The following is an 18,439-nucleotide window of genomic DNA, read 5'->3' as shown; positions in this document are numbered from 1 at the left end:
AGCGTGTCCCTCGGTCCTCTCCAGGACTCGGCACCGGCTGGACCAGCAAGGCGCCCACCCGCCCGGGGCGCCATCCCCGGCCCCGGCTGCCCTGCGGGGAGCAGGGATCTTTGGATAGGTTATGTGGGACTCTCACCGTTTCCTGCCTTTTGCGGTTCTTCAGTGGGAACAAAGGCTGAAAACAAATAGGAAAAAATGATGAATAGGATGTGGTATGGTGAACTGTTAACCCCTAAATGTCTGGGGGGACCAGGGTGGAGACTGCGTATTGTAGGGTAAGAGGCTCCCACGATGGTCAGCAGTTGGAGGCCTGGAAGCTTATGCTCAGCACACATCGATTACCCTCCGTTTGTTCATAGTTCGTCTTTCCCACTCAAGTTTTAAGTTCTGAGAGGGTAGGATGGCTTTGTCCATATAAAGATGGACAAACCACTGCCCAGTACACAGTAGGTATACAATAAATATCAGTAGATGCACAGTAAATGTCACGGAATGAACTGAGTATGGATAATCCATTGTCTTCCCTCCTAACTCCAGTGGTAAATATTATTTCCTCCCCTTTCAAAACTCAATTTTAATTCAAAATTAAAAGCATTTTACCCTTTGGCCAAGTTTCTTCCCTGAGCCTTGACCCCTGACACCAAGTTCTAGAAACAATGCCTTGGCCACTGGCCTTAATGAAGGCTACCGTAATCTAAAATGGTCAAAAGAGGACTCTCTTTGGCTCAGGGCGTGCTAATTCTGTGCTTCTTACCGTCTCATAGATGGATTCGTAGCTTCCGCGAGTCATTTAAAATCATCGTAAAACTATAAAATTAAAATGATACCTTGTGAATCAGACTTGAAGGTGGTTAGCATCGTTGTTGATTCTTCCTCTGTTTGAGATTTTGATTTTAAAGGTACTGTTAAAAGACAGAAGAGGGTGGCCATTAACAATTTTAACCTTATACTTTCCAGTGGGTTCATGTTGGACGTTTAGGGTCTGAGGTTCTTTCTTGGCAGCCAAGCCTGATCCACAGAGGAGAAGACGGGTTGGAGGGCACTGCTGGCGTCTATTAGATGCTCCCTCTGCCAGCCTCCTCCTCTTAGCTTTGCTGACTTACTCTGGGGCTGCAGTGAACAGTGGTTGGGAAATGTGGGCCCTCTGTGGCCTTCTTCTCTGGTCCCAGGACAGAGAGGATGGCTGGGGTTGAGGGGAGACCTTAGGGATATTCCTCCTTCGGTAGGAGGAACAGCTGCAGGAACCATAGAGCCAAGTGGCTTCAAGGCCGTGTAGACTCATAATGGCGTACGCCTGTTGCTGTAGGAAGTGGGCATCTCTGGTGTTCTGTTGTCAAGAGCTCCCGGAGAGGTGCATAACGGGGGCTGGCGGGGAAGCACGGGGGCTGGCGAGTACAGATGCACTGGGTTATGCCACGAGAGGCTACTGTGGTTTTTGAGAAATTTTGTAAAGTTCTTGGTTACCCATGTTGTATATTTTCTAGAATTTTGTGATCCCTGCTCCTTTTTTAATTAATTAATTAATTAATTAATTAATTTATGGCTGTGTTGGGTCTTCGTTTCTGTGCGAGGGCTTTCTCTAGTTGCGGCGAGCGGGGGCTACTCTTCATCACGGTGTGCGGGCCTCTCACTATCACGGCCTCTCTTGTTGCGGAGCACAGGCTCCAGATGCGCAGGCTCAGTAGTTGTGGCTCATGGGCCCAGTTGCTCCACGGCATGTGGGATCTTCCCAGACCAGGGCTCGGACCCGTGTCCCCTGCATTGGCAGGCAGACTCTCAACCACTGTGCCACCAGGGAAGCCCTACCCTCCAATCTTAATCCACACACACACACACACACACACACACACACACACACACACACTCCATTCCTAACGGCCAGGAAGCAGAGGCGAGCTGCCCCCTCCCCTCCCCTCTCATGGGGGCGGCAGGATTTGAGCTCGGTCTGCGATGAGAAGCCCCCCCGCCTGGGCAGGATCAGTGCTGCCAGCCCATCAGCTGAGCCCGAGCCCTCCACAGCCAGGGAGCTCTCCAACTTCTAAGGACACGCATCCTACCATAAGTGGCTCCGACTGTCGGGAATCACGTCTATTTCTCAACTAATTTTCCTCAAGCTGGCCCTGTTCTAGCCCTTCCGTGCAGATGGAGAAGTCGGGTCTTGGTTTGGTGTGTCAGATCATCAGATACTTGAAGGCAGTTATCCTGTCTCAAAGTCACGTGTCTTCCAGACTTAACGCCCTCATTTGCTTCAGCAGTTCTTTGTACGATGTGGTCTCCAGGTTGGCCTAACACCACCCTCTCCTCGAGCCCCGGCCAGTCTGCCTCTAACCCTCATGGAGTGTGGGATCCCCCAAAGTGAACAGCGGCCCCAGGGTTGCTTCTGCCGTGCAGGCTAGAGCAGAACCCGTCTCCCTCTACGTAACCTTTCAATTATTCTTGGTTATATTAACTATTCTGGCAGTCACACCAGTCATACCATTGACTTCTTGAGCCTGTGGTTGAGTAAATCATCTACAGCAGACAGGGCATTCCCCCCTTGTCCTTCTCCATCCTGTTTTTGTGGGCCTAAGAGCAGGGTCTAATCTAAATTACCATTCTGTTTTATCTAGCCAGTCCCGATCCAGTGTTTCTGCCTGTGAAGATCTTTTAGAATCTGATCACATTACTGTCATCACCCAACAGCTGCCAGTCATGTACAGATATAAATATTCCTCCTACATCTGTATCCGAGTCGGTGGATACAGACTGGACAGAGCCCTGTGGCTCCTGACCGGAAGTTGGGTTGACTCTGATCCTTAAACAGTATCTCTGGATGGTTATTCAGTAGCGATCATGCCATTGTCTTGCACTAGCATCTACCTGGTATTTGTCTGTGTTGTCCATAGGAACATGAGGAAGGCTTTGAAAAAGAAATGTGTTTTGGAATTCGGGCCTCCAAATTCCACAGTTCCCTGATCTAATAACCTTGTCAAAAAGTGACCTCAAAGCCAGTATTACTTGATCTGTTCTTATTGATCCTATGCTGGTTCCCTGTGGTCATTTTGCTCTCAGTATTTGCCCCAGATTGGTCACAGACTCATTTCCCCAATTCTTCAAAAACCATAAACATGATTAAGCTATTTATTCTCTCTCTGTAGATATTCTGGGGTATACTTGATCTCGGTCAGGACACAGCAGTTACCATTCTTTTCTGATCGTCTCACCAGTCTTTGGTGTCTGCTATTTCTTGCCTAATTTTGCTGTACCCTTTTCAATCTGAAGATCATCTTCTTTCACAGAGAAGTCAAAATGCAATAGCAATGGAAGAACATGATTTTCTTTGAATCGTTCCTCAACAGGCACTAAACAGTGGCTCTGTGTGCCTTGATCTACTTTTTGCCCCAATCATATTTTAAAAGGGCCCCCCTTCTTTTGTTGCTGCCTGCAGTATTATTATTATTACTTTTTGGTAAGAATACATTTACCCTGGACTTCAGCTCTCCTGACACTTTTCTCAAAGTTCGAGACATTTTCCTACTTTTATCGTAGGTAACAATCGTATCTTTTTTAACCTCTGCCTGTGATCTTTCAAAATCTGAGTTCACTGAAAGGAACTCTGTGCAAACACTACTTTCCACTTTGGGGAGCTTTCCAACCCTCTTCTTCATCTGGCCAGGTGACCTGAAGTAACTACTCCACTGATAGCACTTGCCCCTCTCTGTTTATCCTCACCCACGTTTCTATACATGGCGTCTCCATGTGTACATATTTCTATACACAGCTCCTTTCCAACCAAGACTGTCTCTTGGGAGAAGGATATACCTTCTCATCACCATAGTTGATCTTGAGTCTGATGAAGATTCAGCAGCAGTTTCGCAAGGATGTAACAAATATTTATAGGCGCTTACTGTGTGCGGGACACCAAGTCTGGAGGATTTCTACAAGCAGGGTTATAATGCTCTGTGTTAGAATTTCTGGTGTACCTTGTTTATGACCCTGCTCTGTGCCTGGCTGGGTAGACACCTGAGGCCATAAATAGTCTTTCTGGTCTTCCACCTGCGTCCTCACACGAGCCACGAGGCATTCCCGGTGCCTTTAGCCTTCCTTCCATGTCAGACCTGCCACTCTGTGTAGTAATAGGTTTCAAGGATTTATTTATCTGGGTGTTATACCCCCATATTTGGTTCAAAGTGCTGTTTGTAGAGTCCATGTAAAATGCCATTTCTGGCGCACTGGAGTTGAATAGTCCCGTAATAAAAAACGCTTTAGAAATAGGAACCTAGCACCCATGAAATCTGTTCTACCCTAGAGGTTCTCTGCTTCTCCACCATTCCTGTGCCTGGAATCCTCTGGGATCTTGTTACGGATGAGGCAGGGATCGTGGTAAGAAAGCCTGGGAATCTGCGTCTCTACGGGCCCCAGGTGCCGGGGATGCTCAGTCCTGGACCCCGAGGAGCAGCAGGCCAACACTCTCCCTCCGCTCACTCCTGGGGGCTCTCAGCCCCACACAGTCAGCGCTTTGAATCGCTTTTGCCTTGATTCACTGTGTTTCTCCAACAAGCGGAGGGGTGGCTTCTGCCCTGGGCTAAAAGCAGATTCTCCTTTGCATCCACCATGCTCAGGAACCCTTAGTGTTCTGTCCTCCAGCTGCAGGAGGACTGGCTTTTCTTCGTGGCAGGGGCCCTCTGCCTCCTCTTACCTCGATTTTGAGCTCCTTTCTGGGGCTCCATGCTTCCTGGATTCCCCTTGCACCCCTGCCCCCGCCCCAGTTACCTCCTCTTACAACTGTTCACTCTTCCAGAGGAAGAGCCTCTTGATGAGCCTCTCTGCCCCATTCCAGTGTCCAGACACAATCAGTTACCTGTTGCCAGCCAATGCTGTCCAATTATTATGAACACTCTCCAAAAGATTGATTGTAAACCATAGGCAGAAGGGAAAAGAAAAACCTTCACGAATTGTAGGGAGTTGCTTACTTTTCCTTGTGTTCCAATCTCTGCTGTAGCCACTATCCCCTCATGTCTCTGCAGGAGCCTGGGGTTATGACATTGACCCTGGCTTTAGTTGCTCCAACACTGTCCACACCTTTGGTCCAGGCCAAAGGCCAATTTACAGGCGATTACCCGGTAAATGACTTCCAGAATCCTGCTTATGAATATTTAGATAAATGCTCAGATTTTTTCCAGCTGTCATGCTTACTGACTCTGAAATGGTTCCTGTTTTCAGGGCTCCATTGGAGCACACACACTAATAAAAATCCCACATGAACAGATTTAGCCTGTAAAAGACTCCTCATCACGTGCTGGCAGCCGGCACTGTGGAACGCCTGGCTTGTGTGGGCCTGCCTCTTGCCGCTCCATTCTCCCTCATAGGGTTTCTGACTCCTAATTTCATTTAACCACATTTGAGCTACAAAATTTAGCAGGCACGGATGGGGCCAGGGGAGTGAGGTGCTGGTCGGGAATCTAATTTACCGCTGCCATGACTACAGATGTGAAACGCATGTGTGGATCTGTGATGGATCAGTCTCACTAAGGCTGGGTTTAAATTATTAATAACGGCGAGAAATGCCATTCAGTGTTGCATCCCCAGGATCCTAGGGCGAGGAACCTTTGGGCTTAATTGGGCAGAGGTTTAAGATCCTCAGTGCAATCTTGCCCAGCTGTCTCTTGAGTGTCTCCTAGTTGTGGCCACAGAAGTTCCCCCTGTGGATGGTCTTGGCTCGTTCTGAACCAGGGCTGGCTTTGACTGCACGCTGAGATGGAGAGTCTGGGGTGGGTCCCAGTCCCTTCACCCTGTGATTGTTCGGAGATGGCCTCTCTCCGCAGGGAACCAGCCTGTAATCTGGGAAGGAAATGGCCTGTGTCCCCGAGGGAAGTAGGGCCTGTGTTCCTATAGAACAAGAACAGCAAAACTAATGAAGGGACAAGGGGAAGATCGAAGAAGGTGTTTGTCTTAGCACTTCGCTGATGCTCTTTCTCTGAGGGGGGTCTGGGATGAGGAAGGGGGTCCCAGGGTTCGGATGGCACAGGAAGCAGTGTGCATCATCAGCCTGATGGAGAACACTCCAGCCTCCGTATTCCACATCCATGGGATGCCCGCAAGGCCACATCTCCCCAAGCCCCCAGGAGCCCGGCCGCGAGGTGGATGCCGGACGTGGGGTCCCTTACCCTGCCGGCTTTCACAGATCCACTCCGTCTGCGTGCTCTGGTCCTGCAAGCCCAGGAACTCTCCATCGCGCTTCACCAAGGATGTAGACGGCATCGTGTCACCGAGGAGAAGGCTGCTGCTGGCAGGTTCAGGGGGTGGGAGGAGGCACAGCAAAGAACGTGGTCACCCGAGGGACGCCAGCAGCAGAGGGGGGCAAGGGGTCGGTCCACCTCCAGACAGGGGCCGGGTTAGGAGCCCAGAGCTGTGGCCTGCGGGGAGGTTGGGGTGGCGGCGGCTGCTTCCCGGTCCCCGCGGACGTCGGCCTGTCCCTGGTGGTGGCTGTCCCCGGTCGGAAGGGACCAGCTTGTGGACCGTGGAAAATAGGCCTGTGTGCCATCCTGGGTGCCAACTGCAGCTTCACTTAGAGTGACAGGCTCTGGGGGTGCCTTCAAAGGCCAATCAACAGACCAGGCCTCCGTGCCGGACAGCCTAACCTTCCAGAACATTCTGTGTCCCTGCTGGCTCACCACCCTGCTCATTCCAGTCGTCCTTCCTGCCTCAGAGCTGCCTCAGGCAGAGCGGGAAAAATCAGCAGCCGCTTAAAACCAAGCACCGAGGTCTGTCCCCGCTAGTCTGCCCACTGCACACACCACCATCTTCGAGAAAGGTTTCCGCGGGGCCTGATGACAGGGCGTTGGGTGTGAGGCGCAGGCCCTGCTACCCGGGAGCTCAGGATCAAGAGGGGTGACCCAGCACCCCGACCTACATCGTGTCCTTCCTCAGGGGTCTCTGCCTTTTAACTGGGGCAAGAACCTGTGATTCAGAGGGATGAGAGGGGCTTCTGGCCCTGAACCCAGCTCGTGGAACCTGGCCCAGTTGGCAGAGACAGGCCTGAGGGGAAATGCCCGGCCCATCAGTGGGCAGAGACTGTGGCGGCAGAAAGAACCTAGACTTCGGCGTCAGGTGGTCCGAGCTGAAGTCTTGGCTCTTGCGCTAGAGTGGAGTCACCTTGGGTGAGCCACCTAACTTCTCTGTGCCTCGCTTTCCGCACCTTTTCGCTAATTGTACCTCCGCCCCCAGGTCCGCACAGGTGAGGACAAAACGAGAGTGGGTGGTGTTGGCTGTCGTTGTTCTTAGAGGGAAAATGAGAAGTTCAGTGGCCCTTCATGAGACGGGCCTGTACCCTGTCGGGGTCAGCGTTCCATGATGCAGGGATCGAGGGCAGAGGGGCCGCAGTCTGAGGCTGGGGGTGAAGAGTTGAGGAAAAGAGGAGGAGGCGGCTTGTTCCAGCCAGAAGGCACCGCCGGGAAGCTGTTCTCCCTCCAGCGTCGGTGGGAGTTCCAGGCAGATTTGTGCCACTTCTGGGGGACCCTGGGGGAGGGTCAGTGCCAGCCTGCGGGCTGGGGCAGAGCAGCTGTGTTCTCAGGATGCACCACTAGAAAGGGGCCCTGGGGGCAAGTGGCAAGATGCTCTGGTCTTAGGTCAAGTGACCGCAGGGCTCAAGAACTAGTGGAGAAGGGTGAGCTTTTTAGGCAAGTGTCAATCCTTGCCCTGCTCCAGGCCTCAAGGCCACATCAGGAGACCCCCCCCCGGGGCTCATTTTCCTTATCCTTCTGGTGGGATAATGCCTGTCCTACCTCACTCACCAGGTGCCCACGGGGACCCAAGGAGGTAATGCAGGTCCCCATGGATGGACTTTGACAAATCAAAGCTGTCGACAAACACAGGGATTATACTTAAGGTCATGGAGGGCCGCTCTGGTCATTTCCATGCTCATGTACACTTGCCCGGCACCCTCCCTGCCATGCCTGCCCCAGGCTGGGACGTGGCAGGGCTTCTGGGGTGCCTGCCAGAGCTCTGCTGTGGCCTCAGCACCCGGGAAGCAGGACTGGGGCTCCGGCCCGTGTGGCCAAACACCACCTCCTGCCCCGTCGGCAATGCGGAGGTGTTGCAAGGAGGAGCCCCTGTCCCGAGATCCCAGGCCTGCTCCTGCAGCCGCTTCAGAGCGGGGAAGGGGCCTGGCGTGTGCCTGGGGACCTTGGGCACGCATGCGGAAGAGGGGGCCTTCCCGTTTACAAGGGACCCATGAAACACTTGACCTGAATCTGCTCCCCTCCCATGCCCCCTGCCTTAGCAAAGAAACACGAGTGGGACACTTCTTGCCCAAAGGGGTTTGTGGAGGGTTTGGTCTCTCAGCAGCCTTGTGTGAGGAAAATCCAGGGCCTCTCTGAGCACCCCCAGGCCCAGACCTGGACTTGGGGGAGCCAAGCCGAATTGCTCAGGGACAGACCCAGGTAAGGCCCCAGGCTCCCCGCAGGGCCCCGGGAAAGAACAGGAGACACACTCAGCTGCAATACGAATAATAGATTGGACAGGTACTTGTGTTTGGAATAAAGCTGACCAGGAATCATGCTCCTTGTTCTGCACGTGCTAAGTTTTCCACGTGGTGGCTCGTGGGGGCAGAACGAAGGATAACAGTGATCCACAGCCCTTACGGCACGTGCCCCGTGCGCCCTGTCAGTTAGTACGTTTAATCCTCACCACGGCCCCGGGAGTCGGAAACTCTTCCTGTCCCCATTTTACAGATGGGAAAACTGAGGCAGAAGATTAAGTGGCTGCCCTGTGGCACACAGCTGGCTGGGTGGGGCAGCTGCGATTCACACCCAGGCAGGTGTGGATCCCTGGCTCCAGGGTCCCTGTTCTCAGTCACAGTCTTCCAGAGGGTCACTTCACCATCAGGCCCCTTCAGTGCCACGTTGCTTGCTCCTCTGTGAGTATCAGTAGCTGAGGTGGAGGGGCCTCGGGAAAGCACTCCCTCTTAGGGATTGCCTTAGTAGGGGTGGACCTGGCACATACATGGTGCTGAGCCTCTGGAAGCGTGAAGCGTGGAACGGAGAGGCCGGTAGAGGGCGGGAGTGGGGAGCTGGCCTCAGCAGGTGGAGGGGGAGCCCCGTGCAGAGTACTGTGCCCTCAAATTGTAACCTGTTTCTTTCCTGCGCAGAAGAGCTGGGGTCTCGTTCCTGCTTCTCAACGTAACCCAGCTGGCCTTGGGCTTTCTTTGTAGCTAGTGTCAACCCACTTCACCAGTGGAGGTCAATGACCGCCTTCCCCCAGTCATCCTTTGGAGCAGATGTAGGGGACGAGGACTGTGAATCAGAGGTCTTGTGTCCCCTGCCCCACATGGGTTTCCACAGAGCTGAGCACACGGAGGCTTCTGTCCACGGCTGTGTCAGTGACCGTCTAGCGTGGGCCAAGCCCTGTGGCGGGAGTTTCATGAATACTCACTGCGTGATTATTTAGAGCTTGGAATATGCGTGAGCGAGGAAGACGGCAACTTCCTTGTGGGTGTTCACTCATCTCTGCACCACGAGCGCTGCCCAGGGCCCTTGGCCATTTCTCCCCAGCTCAACCTTCTCTCCAGACTCAGCTGTCCCCTGCCCTTTCCTCTCCGTAGTTCTGGGCGCCCAGGACCCTGATGCTGGGACCCGTCCCTCAGCTTGTGAGTGGCTGAACAGTAGAGGGGAGCAGTATCGGGAGGTCCTTTGTGTGTGACTTCTAGTAGACCCCCGCCTGCACTGCACCTTCCTCGGGGGTCCTGCTCCCTGCAGCCCACCCCACTCTCACCCCCACTTCCCACCTTTGGGACTGCAGAGGCTCCGGAAGCATCATCCCTAAGCATGAATCTCCACCTGACTTAGCAGAAAAAAAAAAAAATCAAAAACTTTTACCTTGCTTTAAGACTAGGCAGGGTTTGCGATGAACGAGCCTTGAATTCTGTTGGAAAAAAGAACAGAAAGACAATGTTGGAAAAAAAAAAAGAATCTTTTTCTTTCTATTAAAAAATCTGTTGTTAAGTATGTGATGCTGGGATTGGGGTGGAGAGGCCGTGATTTACAGAATTTTTCTATTTTTGCTTTTCGTTAGTGTTGTCTCTCTTAATGGTTTCCTTTAGAAATTATGAGGTGGAAATTTGATAAAATGAGAGAGAACTCAAGAAGGTAATTTTCATGAAATTATGGATTTGGGACATTTAGGTTTGCTTTGTTAATCTTTTGAGTTATTACAGAGGCCTCCCTCTGTCACAGGATGACGGACATCTATCTATACAGGAGACGTGGCTGAGGTTCAGAGGATATAAATATTTTAATATATATATATATTTAAAATTAATTATTTATTTATTTATGGCTGTGCTGGGTCTTCACTTCTGTGTGAGGGCTTTCTCCAGTTGTGGCAAGCGGGGGCCACTCTTCATCGCGGTGCGCGGGCCTCTCACTATCGCGGCCTCTCTTGTTGCGGAGCACAGGCTCCAGACGCGCAGGTTCAGTAATTGTGGCTCACGGGCCCAGTCGCTCCGTGGCACGCAGGATCCTCCCAGACCAGGGCTCGAACCCGTGTCCCCTGCATTGGCAGGCAGACTCTCAACCACTGCACCACCAGGGAAGCCCCTGGAGGATATAAATATTTTAAAAATTATTTTTCATGTGTTTGTTGGCAGTCTGTATATCTTCTTTAGAGAAATGTCTGTTTAGGTCTTCTGCCCATTTTTGGATTGGGTTGTTTGTTTTTTTGATATTGAGCTGCATGAGTTGCTTGTAAAGACTCTATTTGTGTCATTTAATCACCTGACCGTTGGCTTTGAATGATATGACATCAAGAATTTCAGGTACAATTGGGATAAAATAGAGTATCGATTCTAGAGAATGGCACAGTGGAAGTAGTAAAGAAATGACAATCAGAAAATTTGAACTTGAAACTTGAATGTTCAACACTTATCCATAGTTTACCCATGAGATAGACTATTATCGAGGACTATTAGTTGGCTATTAAAATGATGTCTACAAAAATTAAGCAATATGGGCAAATATGGAAGTCACAATACTAAGTTACAAAAGTAAAATACAAACTTATTTTATACACAGCATATTTAAAGTGGTAAAAACAGGACAAAACAAGGACCACAACCGCCAAACATGCAAAAAACGAGGGCAGGAGGAACAGAATAAAAATGATAAAATGTGAATCAGCTTTACTTATATTTGGATGTTGGTAGGTTGGGTGTTATTTTTCTACTTTTCAAATTTTCCACTAAAAAAATGAACAAAAGTAGATTTTGCTTCTTTTTATGTTACTCTTCTCAAATTAAAATATGCATGTAATTTATTAAAAAGCAGAAACAAAGGATGAAAGGAGGGAAGAAAGGAGAAAAGAAAGAGAAGTGACTAGAAGAGAAAGAAGAGAAGGCTTGGGAGCCTGTCTTGGCTCCTCTGATTATTTTCCATGACCTTGGAGAAGTCACATAACCTCTCTCAAACTCCAGGATCCTCATTTGTGAAGGGGGCAGGGGGTAAAGAGTGGCTGGAAAATTAAAGAAAACAGATTGCGAAATATACACTATACACCCTATGCCACTGGACTGTGCTCCCGACCTTCAGGGCAAGACACACACAGAAAATGATACCGTTTGTACAGGAGCAGAGTGGAGGCTGGGGCGACTGGTCTCGGGGCTCAGCCTCTCCCCCCAATAGTGGCCGACTTATGGCACCCTGATGCGGAAGCTCTGCCAGTATCTGTGAACTTTCCTGCTTGACAGGTTGTCTGGCTCTCCCATCTCCGCCTTATCAGTGTATCTCAAACCTTTCTTATTAAGTACACAGAATTGCTAGGTTCCCCATTTGGAAATGGTTGTCGGGGCACCACCTCTCAACTGGAAATGGCGACCAAATTATAGCATTTAGGCCAAAGAGCATTCAGAGCCGCCAAAGAGGAGCTAGCAAGGGGAAAGAAAATCAAATCCAGCAGATTATATGTATCAAAATACCCTTAGGTAAAAACATTACGAATCAAAATGAATCTACTGTGACACCTCTACGGCATGATTTGCCACAGAGCAGAATTCATCTTTAGGAAGGTCTTGGGTTCTAAATAAACAAAAGGGGCCTCATTGTGGGGTGGTTTCCTGTTCTACGACAGCATGACAGAAATGTAGATCGTACTTCTTCCTTCTAGAGCCTTCCTGCACCTTGTGAGATCAGAGAAGCATTTTTACACCTGACAGTTGTATGGGGTGGGAGAGCTTTTAAAGCATTTTCAGAATGTTCTTTCATTTAATTGCCACAATCACAAGGAATTTTTTCACGTGGGGAAAGGGAAACTTGGAGCAGGTAATCGACATGCCCAAGGTCAAAGGCCCACCCTTGTGCTGGATCTTCTGACTCTGACACCACAGGGTTTACACCCATGTTTCACAGAAATGATTTGGAACCTCCCAGTTCAAATCCGGGGAGATCAGTCACATGTGGCTATTGATTATTCAGTGACAATTGATGCCGCATTTACGTTCAAGTTGCTCATCTAATTTTATTGGGTTTTCTCACAAACCATGGAGAAGATCATCTCTTCTTTTAAAGAAGAGAGGGGGTGAGGTTGTTAGTCTGACATACCCTGATTGGTCCAGGGCAATGGGAGACTCTGACCTTCCTGCAGAGTAGCTGGGTGGGGGCCGTAGATTCCTCCCACACCCTAGTTCATTGCATCTTCTCTTGTGTTTTTGTTCTGTCCATTTCACAGAAGAGGAAAATGTGGCCAGGGGATGTAATTTACCCTTCACAAGTCAATGGTAAGGAAATAATAAAATATAATATAATAATAATAATAACAACAATAATAGCTAACACTTACATAGTCTTAAAATGCTATATGCCTGGCATAGCTCAAAATGCTTTACATAATTTAACCCCTTTCATCCTCACAAACATCCTATAAGGTAGGCCTACTGTTATTCCTAATTTACAGCTAAGAAAACTAAGACACAGAGAGGTTAAGTGACTTGCCCAAGCTCATGCAGCTAATAAGTGGGAGAGAGCTGGTGTGCAAACCTATGCAGTCAAGGTCTTGAGAGAGGAAGAAAAAAGTGTTCTTTGTGACAGGTTCATATCTGCCACCAAATAGACAAGTAAGTAGCGTGCATGCTCCTTTCTCCTCTCCTGATCCTGTGACAGACATCACTGGTGGATCGTGGCACACTTTCCTGCTGAGCCCAAACGAGGTCTCAGAACCCCTCTCATTACAGTGCTTCACCACTAACCTCTGATAATTAATCCATCAGCATGCGAGATGGAGGCCCATTTGTCATTTCTTGGGCTCATTTTATAGGCGCCAATTAACTCATAATGCTGTTTTTAAAAATAAGTATGGGTGATTGGGATTGACATATGCACACTACTATATACAAAATAGATAACTAATAAGGACCTACTGTATAGCACAGGGAACTCTACTCAGTACTCTGTAATGGCCTATATGGGAAAAGAATCTAAAAAAGAGTGGACGTATGTGCATGTATAACTGATTCGCTTTGTGGTACACCTGAAACTAACACAACGTTGTAAATCAACTATACTCCAATAAAAATTAAAAAAAAAAAAAACAACAGAAAACAAAAACAAAAAACAAGAAAAAAGGTGTGTGTGTGTGTGCATGTGTGTGTCTATATATATGCCTGGCTTTGTGAAATGAATGAAATTGAATTTGATTCAGTTTGCATTTACTGAGGATCTGAGTCAGGAAAGCACTCTTGTCAGGCTCTGAGGTTCAAAACAAGAGATAAACAAAGTTACATCATAAAGGTATTGGGGAGAAATTATACATAAAGAAATCGTGATGTAAATTCTTTTGAAGATTTAAGATCCTCTTGTAAACCCCTTCTTAACTTAATCTGTTTTGTGCAGTCTGGTTTGGTACCCTGGGTTTTCGTAGACTAAGACATGCTTCCATGTGCCTTCAAAGGCGTTTTAGTATTCCCCTACAGGTTTTTCAGTGCCTCTCCAATTTTTGCTAGCAGGGCATTTATTTTCAAAGCTTTTGCTTTATACACAGTTCCATTCACTTGACAGCACTGTATTTGTCCTATTCTAGTGGGTAGTATATTTACAAAGGTCCAACACATAGCAGGGACCTGTTAAGAATGCTTGATTCATACTGTGCAAAAGAAATGGCTTGAATGCTATTTTTCAGTATTAGAATTACACTGGGTACTTGAACAGCAGGGTTATTAGGATCCTGAGAGGGAGCTCAGTGGTAGAGGCACATAGAAAAGAGAATTTCCCAGCAACAGAGGAATGAGCTCTCCAACGTACTAACTTTTGTGAGGGCAGTAGGAACGTAGGATGATACATCTGATTTGGTGGAGAGGAGGTAAAGGTAAAACACCTGTGTAGCTGCCAAAACCAACCAGCTTTTAGGATGTAGGTAGTGTGCAATCAGACTGGGATTTAAAAATTCAAGCTCCCTGAGATGCTTGCGGTTGGTAACAGAACGGGATCCAGAAAAAAATAGTTTAGTTCTGTTTCTAGGTCAACATTAAGATGATGCAGATGACCTGGATTTTTAATTTTCCGTTCCTGGTTGGATATGTCCATTCAGTCATAACATCGAGGGAAGACACTGTGTGGGCCTGTGAATAAGTGCATATTAGCCACTTGCAGCAACAGCGCAAGGAGACCACTGCCAAATAATAAAACCCAACTTCAGGAAAAGTCTCCAATTGCAGAAACAGTATTGGAAGAATGTCAGCTCTAGGATGAGAGAAATCACTCCAAAGTTAAATACCCTCCAGCAGGGTAAGATGATGCCTTCCAGGGGCTGAACGGGCACCCTGGGAAGCATACTAGTCTCTGCTGACTTAGTAACAGATTGTGGAAATGTATTCTAGGAAATAATTAGAGCTCATTAATAAAATTTAGCTCTAAGGGTGTTTATCAAAGTGCTGTTTTAAAAAGTAACAAAAAAAATCAGAAGCAATAAATGATCAATAATAGGAAATCAATTAAAATATTATGGTTTGAAAATATAATACAATGTGATGCAGCCATTAAAATGATTTGTAGAAAATTGAAAGCATGAAATGATATTCCTATAACTATGTAATATTTATATGTAATTATAATACAGAAATACAGAAATAAATATACCTGAAAGGGCAGGTTGCAAGCACTATATAGTGTCTGGGGAGGACATAACCAAAGTGTAAAAGTGATTATCATCTCTGGATGGGAGTGATTTTTGCTTTCTTCTTTTTACGAATGTACAGTTTCTCACACATCCACCATGCACATGTATTACTTGTGCAACAAGGAAAAAGAAAAGATACAAGTTAGGGGGTGTTTTCTGTTTGTCTTATTTTGTTTTTTACGAACAGGTGCTTCCCGTTCATCAGGTCTCCCTGTCTGCTCCGTAAGCTCAGTGCTTGGGGGCACAGCTCTTTTTTTTTTTTTTTTTTTTACTCATTTTTACTTTTAATTTTGCAAGTCAGAAAACCTTTTTAGGAAGTACAGTATTCATATAGAAAAGGACAAAAGGACTTTAAGTGGTAAGTGTACAATTTGTTGAATTTTAACAAAGCAGACACATCTATGTAACCAAGGGGCACAGCTCTTGAAGTTGTGAGTAGAACTTGGTCAGAAATGATTCATGAGTCTGCCAGCACGGTGCGTAGGGTCGATCATTTGCGCTTTGGCTGTATCTCAAGCCTGTTCTTTTTTCCCGGACATCGTGATGAACTAGAACTACCATCTATGGGGACGTTCTCCCCAGATACTCACCCTCTTCCAGAAACTTTTCATACAGAAACATTTTTCCTTCCAGCAGCTCTTTCTTCTGTAGATACTTTTCCTCCTTCAGATACTCCTTTTCATACAGATACTCCTTTCCTTTCAGATAATTTTCCTCCTCCTCCAGGTACTGGTCTTCCTCTGGGCTCTCTTCCTCTTGAGGAAATAAAAATTCTTCCATTGAACTCTCCTCATCTCCCTCAGTACCTTCTTCCTCTGAAGATAAGGTCTGCGTGGAGTGGTGGAAAGTTGTGGAAGGGTGAGGAGGCGATGTCCCCGATGGCTGAAGCTTTCTAGCAGACATGCTGGGAGGCATTCAGCAGAGGAGAGCTTTCTGCAGCTGGCAGCGTCACCACTTCATCACCCTGGTAACCGAGAAAGGAATAAGACCCCGTTAGTAGAAATTACCTACTGCATGTTGTTCACTCATTGCATTCGTGGTCTCGGGATGGCCCTTTGAGTATGCGTATCAGTACACGGTGGCCTGTGAAAAGGGACAAAAAGAGAAGGCAGAGGTTTTACCCTCCAGGAGCTGGTTGGAGAGACCACATCTGAAGGCAGCGCCTTTGAAATGACTGCACAATATGAAGTCAGCGAGGAGAGCTGGAAAGTGAAGGAGCCATCGGTGTTTAGTGGTGCAATCCTTAGAGAAGACTTTTACTTACTCATCAAGAAATATTTATCGCTATAGTAATCAGGACATAGGCTGTCTTCCAGGAGCTTCAAAGTGGGGAGAGAAACAGACGTTCGAACAGATTTCTGTACACAGAGTGGCAAGCACAATGGAAGAGGTCCAGGCAGGGTGGTACAGACACAGCGTGTGGGGCCTTGGTCAGTGAACGTCCCTGTGGTTGGACGTCTGCCAGGCACGTGCTCCTGCCACGCCCCCTGCTGGAAGCACCACCCACTCGGCAAAGTGTTAGTTCACTCAGCAAACACCTATTTTTACTCCCCAGATTTAGCACAGCTGTGAGCACCTACATCCCCCCCCCCCCCGGGGTGTCTTCCACGTTCCACCCTATGCTCCATCTGTACCTTCTATATTTTCGTTAAAGTAACGATTTTGCTATATTACATAGTTTGTTTGCACATCTGCCTTTCCAACAGAGTGTGAACGTCTCGAGGGCAGGAAGGATTGCTTCTCGTTTGCAAATCTGTTTCAAATCCTTCCTCTCTTCTCTGCTCTACTGTGACTGCCCGCAGTGAACTGTACCATCTCTAGTCTGGATTATTGCCACATGCTCTAACTGGCCTTCCTGTCACCACTGCTGCTGTCCTGTAGTCGTTCTCCACGAGGAGCGTTCTTGGGAAAATAGAAATCACATCAGGATATGCATTGCTTAACAATCCCCCGATGGCTTTCTCTGGCACGGAAAATAAAATGTGAACCCCACTCCAGGGCTCCCAGGGCCCTGGAGATCTGGCACCTGCCAGTCTCTCTGACTTCCTCTCTTATTGTTCCTTCTCTATTCTCCCACTCTGTTATTCTCTCCTAGAGCACTTACCCTGTTTCTATTTATGGTTCTATTTCCATGTTTACTTGTTCAATATTTCTTTTCCACTATATCTACGTGTCTCAATGACAGTGACCTTATGTGGCCTGTTCCCCGCTCACTCTCCCATGGTTGGCACAGTGCCTGATGCATCATAAAGACACCCAAAGTAAACGATCAGCGAGTGAATGAAGGACCAAGAATAGATGGCTCTAGAACAGGGCATCCCAAAGTTTTAAAAATGATAATAGTTATTCTGCACAATGGGATAAACTGCAGATAACTGGCCCAGAGTCCTCCTGTTTGCTCTGAGGGCTTAAGAGGTAAATCTCTTGGCCTGCCTCTTCCCAGATCTCTGATTGGGAAGCTCTGTTCTAGGGAACCAGCCAGATGAGACCATGAGGATCACTCTCTACCATATGTGCAACCTGATGCCTGAGATGACGGGTGTGAGGTCAAAGACATTTGTAATGAGACAGGCTGAGACCTGGGACCCTTTACTGCAGTGCTTACACCTGGACAAACGTCTCCTCAAGCAACAGAATACAAAGAAACTATAAGGGACTAAAATAATTGCATGCATGTGCAGTTGGGGCAAATTATGAACAGTAAAGCTACAAAAGGGTCAAAACCCAGCTGCCACTGCTGAGGTGCCGGGAATAAAAGGAGGGAACAACACATGATCCCTACACCCACCACCACCAAGGGAGTGGACAGACGATGTAAGCCACCCCTCCCACCCGACCCTCACTCCATTCAAGGGACGAGCTCACCCCTGCCTCGGGGGGCGAGCGGGGGCCCCTCTTACTTGTTTTGGCTCCTCACGCTGCAGCACGAGTCCCAGTAAGGTCTTGCCTGAATTTCTCGTCTGGCCTCGTCTCAATTTCTACTGATTAAAGAGTCCAAGAACATGGGTCGGTATCAATAATGGGCCGTATTTGTGCACCTGCAGGGTTGCTAGGGCCCTTGGATTCCCGGATTCCCGGAGGACTAGCCTGGGTTGCTGTGGTGAACACAGAGGTGCGCTGCCCAGAGCTCTTTTCCGAGAACGGCTAGCTGCCCAGCGGCGGGGCGTCCTGGGCCCGGACCCCAGCGCCCTCAGGGTCTGCCTCATCTGCCGGGAGCCGCCTTCTGGAAGCCACGCCCTCCTTGGGGCACCCACATCTGGTGGCAAAGCAAGATGGGGGTGTAAAAGTCCAGCCGAGCCCA

The 18,439-nt window shown here is 48.4% G+C and overlaps 1 protein-coding gene across 1 annotated transcript in view; it reads right to left on the bottom strand.

The window, feature by feature from the left end:
- Positions 1–17,949, bottom strand: part of ERICH6B (glutamate rich 6B) — a 48,762-nt gene extending 30,813 nt beyond the window's left edge. The window contains exons 1-4 of the mRNA XM_082365778.1: positions 15,729–17,949; positions 9,855–9,900; positions 5,939–6,262; positions 137–339 (exon numbers count right to left, since the gene is read on the bottom strand). Coding sequence (XP_082221904.1) covers positions 137–339; positions 5,939–6,262; positions 9,855–9,900; positions 15,729–16,053 — 898 coding nt within the window. The 5' untranslated portion in view covers positions 16,054–17,949. The remainder of the gene's footprint in view (positions 1–136; positions 340–5,938; positions 6,263–9,854; positions 9,901–15,728) is intronic.
- Between the last annotated feature and the right edge of the window lie 490 nt (positions 17,950–18,439).

This window comes from Balaenoptera borealis (assembly GCF_965194805.1).
Source record: "Balaenoptera borealis genome assembly, chromosome: 18".
NCBI classification, from domain to species: Eukaryota; Metazoa; Chordata; class Mammalia; order Artiodactyla; family Balaenopteridae; genus Balaenoptera; species Balaenoptera borealis.
Note: the sequence above shows the minus strand (reverse complement) of the source record. Positions and strands in the feature narration are given on the sequence as shown.